The sequence below is a fragment of the Coffea eugenioides genome, unplaced genomic scaffold (genome assembly GCF_003713205.1).
Source record: "Coffea eugenioides isolate CCC68of unplaced genomic scaffold, Ceug_1.0 ScVebR1_2177;HRSCAF=3165, whole genome shotgun sequence".
Classification (NCBI taxonomy): Eukaryota; Viridiplantae; Streptophyta; class Magnoliopsida; order Gentianales; family Rubiaceae; genus Coffea; species Coffea eugenioides.
The window spans coordinates 9,297-14,918 of NW_020862641.1; the positions used below are offsets into that span (position 1 = coordinate 9,297).

The window sequence follows — 5,622 nt, forward strand, 5'->3', positions numbered from 1 at the left end:
AAATTGAGTGAGTTGTGATCAAAATATGGAACCTGCCCTGCTCTTGAAAACCCTTACTTTTGGACAGAATTGATGCAAGGCTTGGTGTAGACTTGTTAATTGAATTTCTTGGTGTTAATCACCCACAAATGTTGTTTTGGGATGCCCTTAGACCTTTTCTATGTAAATGGACCTTGGTCGAGGTACCCTCTAGGTTAAACGTTTTGAAAACGGCAAAACGGAACTTACAAGGCAAATTGCCTTGGAAACTTTGAAATTTTGGTGATTTAGTTCACCAACTTCCCGTGCATATTTATTCATGAAATTTTGATAGAGGAGTAACACTCATATGGTAGTATGTCCATACCAAATTTGGTGCTATTCCAAAGCCGTTTCGATGTTCAATCAAACTTCCAAAGTTCATGATTTAAGCTGAAAAAACCTTGTTTATCAAGGAAATTTTGGTAACTTTGGGTCACCATATCTCGGTGCTCAAAACTCCATATCATTCTGCTTGTTTTGTTATACTCTTGTATTGCAACTCTAATAGATTTTAAAATTTCAAAGGCTAGTTCAAATCGAGTGAATTTTGCCGAATTTCCAAAGTTGGCCAAAAACCAACTTAAAACTACCTTGGTAACTCAAGTTACCAACTTTGAGCCAAAATTTGAGTGCCTTCCACTTAGATTCATGGAAAAGTATCTTCTAGAAAATTTTAGTACTTTGGAAGACGTTTCCAACGGTACCAAATTTACCAATTTTTGACTCGTAGAAAATAAGTTATGATTTTTCAAAGATTGCACCAAAAATCGAAAACTTTGGAACTTTCAAAAGAAATCCGCGCGGGAACTATTCTACCAGAATCCGGCCTTGAATCCAGCCAGTTTCTGGCCGGATTAGCGGCCGGATTGGTGATGGGATTTGAAAAAAAAATGGAGGCTAGCCACTGCCTCCAACCCGGCCAAGAATCCGGCCGGATATCCGGCTAGGTTCCGGTTCAATCGTTCGTTTTGCAATCTTTTTACTCATACTTGCTTCCGTCCAATGATTTCAAGAATAATAATCCAATTTTACTCGAGTCTTGTACCCTTTTACGAATCCAACTTCAAAGACAAACTCAAACGAAATTCCCAAAATATTTCCAAACCCTACTCGTGTTCAATCTTTCTCACCACTTGGGGACCTGTAGTAATGGTCTACTATTTGTTGTTCAGGCACGCACGAGGACCTTCAAGAGGATCCTACGGTGCAAGTTTGAACTCTCGGTTGAATCTACTTGCTCGCATAACTTGGTGAGTGTCAAGTGTGTGTCTACTTGAATTCTATGGACTTGATTCATGCTTGGCTTGTCGAATTACATGCTTAGCCTCCTTGGTTTTGAAAAAAAAATTGAGTTGGGTGTGTACTTTATCGCACTCATTCTCATTTGAAACAAATGACTCATGCTTAACATGATTTACCTGGTTTACATGACTTGAAATACCTGCTTAGACCTGTCGAATACTTTATTACATGACATGGTGTGCTATGGCTGCATACGTCGCTGGAGTGAATCTCCTCGACATTTACATGATACATGGGGGACGTCCAAACTCATAGGCTGACCTTGGGACTCGAGCCGGCATGGGCTTGGTCAGGAACCTTGGGGAGCCATGAGAATCACATGATAAGCTTGATCTATTTGAGAGATCTTGCTTGGCATACTCGTGGAGTATAGCCTTATAAATGTCGTGCGGGCCCGAAACGGTGTAGGGTGGACGGATGAGAAGTAAGTGGTGATCTACGGTTTGGAAATATCAACCCGGTTGACGGAGAGTCATCGCGGGAAGATATACGAATGAACTGGCAAAGCAAGTGGAACTTAGCTCCTGAGAGCTACCATATCCTTGAATTGTTTCTGTTTACATTTCGTTGGCTTTATGAATTACTTGTAATTTATCACTTGAACTGTTATTTGGGCTTGTTACCTGAACAACGTGCTTGCATGTGTGTTCTTGGCCTCACGAGCGTTTTGCTCACCTTGTAGATTTGTTTTCCTTAACAGGATTGGACTTGGAGAAATGTTGGAGAAACCCCTCTTGGCGTACTCTTGTTTTAGGGTTTCCGTTGCACTTTGGGGCTAGACTTGTGATTGATGTATAATTTGAATATTGATGTATTTCGAGGTCTCGATGTAATGATTGGGCAGATGTTGAATATTGATAAGCTTGAATGCTTACGCACTGATTGTATTTATGGTATTTAATCGTAACGTCTAGTATTGTATTAAGTTTGGACGAAAATTGCTTGAGTTCTGGCGAGAGTTGGGCAGGCGTCCCGTGGATACCCTTTGGTTCGACTTAGGGAGAAGTGGGAGCGTCACATCATGATAATGCTTTTGTTCAAATTCCTTTGAAGGAACCACAATTTTGATTGCCATGAGCTTAAAACCTTTGCGTTCAAAGCGGGATATAATTTTTGCAATCAATCCCCTCTGCACCCCATCAGTCTTGATGGTAATAAAAATGCGTTCCAACTCTGCAGCATGTGCTTCTTGCTCTGTGAGAATGTAAGCTGCTGCAGGAAGGGCAAGAAGCCCTGAAATCCAACTTCTAGAAGCATTTCCTGGATCCACCCTGCCATGCACGGCAGGGTTAATTGCCCTTCCTCTCAATGAAACTACTATTGTTCGCCCTTCGGAACAAGCAAGGGAGCTTTGCCTGGTGGAATTAGAAAGAAGAGTCCTTGCAGCTCGTGTAGCATATCTGCAAACTTAAGATCTCATTTTTTTTCTTTTCCTTTTCTCAATTTATCTAATTGAAATTTATGAAAAATTGGTTCGGAGTTTGAGGTGAAAAGGTAAGGTCAAAAAGAGAGACCAACAATAATTATATCCACAATAATCAATATTAAAAGTTGACTAAATAACAATCTTTGACCAACATAAACTAATAGTCCAAGTTCATATTCCCCATAGAAATAATAATCATTATTAACCTAAAGTAGACTAAGTGCTTAGGAAAGTTGCCAAAGGGTATGTGGTTTGCTGATGTGTCGCTTTGTGATGGGTGGAAAAGTTGTAGTCCTGCACGTGCTCAATACCTGCTTTGTGATGTTGTTACAACGTAAATGGGGTGTGTTTTGCATGCTTGTATGGAACCGACAAACAGAGTCATAGTGGTGCTAATAATAAGAATACTCACCTGCTTGTATGGAACCGAGAAATAGACTCATAGTGGTGATAATAATAATAATACTTGGCTTCTGGTGATAATAATTATTATGCTTTTTACCTAATGTCAGGTCTTTGGTGAGATTAGAGTGCCTATTGGGTCAATGTGACAGCTCATGAGTTACTTATTTACCCTTGGTTGACATGTTTATTTACATTCTTTTTTTGTGAGTTGACTTAGTTTTGTTGTTGTTAGGTTATAGATGTCAAAAGAGATGCTTAGTCACTGTGCAACCTTTCAAACAAGACTCTCTCCTTTGACTTTGACAGCCTTTTCTGCTCTTCTTCGTATGGTCTTAGAAGCTGCTCCATACTTTGTGTCCTGGATTTTGCAGATGCTATCATACTTTGTGGTTGCTATACAGTTTGGGTCACCATTTTTTCTCTTTTGTTGCACTGTTTATGTTATAAGCTTGGTTTGCTCTTTTTTTTCTTTGCTTGTTGCTCTGTTCTTTTGAAGCCTTCGTTTCTCTTCGCCTGCTTCAGGAAAATTGCCTCGGTCAGTTTTTTGTTTATCGATTTATATGTTTTTTAACTATTCCTGCTTATGAACTATGGTAGCATTGGCCATTTTATTCACTGACTTTGTTCTTTTTTTCCCCCTTTCCCTGCTGATAAATGCTAGTCCATATATGCCTTTGCTTTTGTGGTGAGCTCATTTTTTAAAATTTCCCGCCATTTTGTTTTCTCTCCAGCTTTCCTTTCTGTAGTTGTGATTTCCTCTTTTACAACTTGATTTGATGTCTTTATTTCTAGAATTTGCTGGCACTTTCGTTCTTGCAGGGAGCTTGTTATGGAGCTCATCTTCTGTTATGTGTTATGGCAGGAATTTCCTTGCAGGTTAGATGCTTGTTTTTTCGTTTTCTTTGCCTCTTCCTCTCCTGTGCCTGCATTAGTTGATGGCTGTTTTTTTTCCACCCTGTGCTGTTTTTGCATTTGTATTTTGCCTGGATAATGGTCATTTCACAACTTACGTGTATTGCCGAACATGCATGGCATCTTCAGAATATTCATGCTTTAGTGTTTTTGCTCGCTACATTCTTGCAGTGCAGCTGCTGTACATGCATGTTTTCATCGTTTCATTGTATCATTTCTTATATTCTGTTCTTTGGAGCAACTCACGTGTGTTGTATTCTTTACTTTAGATTCTACTATGGTCTTTTATGGTTATTGTTAATTGCCATCGGCTCATCATATTTGGACTGTTCCTTCTTAGTTATTTGAGTGAGATGGATAGAAATGCTATACGACGAAAGCGTTACATAGAAATGTCACACAGTGACAAGGATGACCTTTCACGTCAGAGGCGTAAAGCCAGGCTTCTTAAGAAAAAGGAGAAATCATCGCTTTCTTACCTTCGTAGGGTGCCGTTCGGTTATGTAGAAACTAGTGTCTGTTTTTCTGATTTTGCTCCTGTTGGTATTGACAAGTTAGCAAGTAGTCACAATCAAATTGTTGATAATCATACCGTTGTGGTTGAAGAATCGTTGGACTATATGTCTGCCAGTGTACCTGACTTGCTGTCTGTTTCTAGTGGTGTTTTTTCCTTTCCTGTTGTGCCACATTTAGTACAATGTGATTTTTCTCCTAAAGGTATATATGCCATTGTAGTATTCTAGTTGTCTGTTCCATGTCCATTTAGTTATTTAGTTGTTTTCGCCGTGTTGGCATCTTTGATTGCCTTCATTTTCTCTGTGGTGCTCTGATACAAGTGACGACATCTATTTGTACGCTTTGCAGCAACTCTACTGAATGGTACAGTTCACACTAGGCAAGATTAGCCAGAATCTAGTGCTGTAAAAATGAAAGAACAAGACTCTCTCTCCCCTCGTCTTTGCTCAAAAGTTCAGCCCTCTCACCCCACTCATAGAAATGTCTTATCTAAAACATTGGATCATCTTTCAGATAATATTGTTACAGCATCCAACCAGAATGAACAATCTTCTGATGCTTTGAATGAAAATGCACATAACGCCTCTAAATCTGCTATGAACTTACACTTTGAAATCCTTAGCTCTCTCAATGTGATGTCTTCAAATTGCTTCTTCAGAGACTGTGTTTCTTCTTCTGCTGTGTTCAATCTCTCATTTGTTAGCATTTGTTAGGGTATATGTATTTCAATACTTGGCAATCATTTTCCTTGACTTTCTTGTTCGCTTCTGGTATCGTCATCTTTTGTCTGCTATTTCGATATGCATAAGACCATCTATCTCTCTGCATTACTGTAGCTTCGTGCAGTGGCAGAGTTGATCGTAGGAAATGTCCCATAGAGAGTAATTCTCAAGAGCAAATTACGCTAAATGTCACTAAACTATTGCGAGGTGCCGGTTTTGGTCATTAAACTTTTTTATTAGCCAAAAATGTCATTGAACTAGTAAATCTGTACTGTTTTGGTCATTTCGTCTATTTATGCCATTGGGAGAAATGAAAAG

The 5,622-nt window shown here is 39.2% G+C and overlaps 1 protein-coding gene across 1 annotated transcript; it reads right to left on the reverse strand.

Annotated features, from left to right (window-relative positions):
• Window positions 1-2,380: 2,380 nt before the first annotated feature.
• On the reverse strand, window positions 2,381-3,535 carry LOC113756336 (nucleoside diphosphate kinase III, chloroplastic/mitochondrial-like; the record flags this gene model as incomplete). Its single annotated transcript, XM_027300031.1, has 2 exons — window positions 3,426-3,535; window positions 2,381-2,678 (listed from the first exon to the last, which is right to left on the reverse strand). Coding segments are annotated over exons 1-2 (408 nt in total), but the record flags the coding sequence as incomplete, so codon positions are not given.
• Window positions 3,536-5,622: the final 2,087 nt, after the last annotated feature.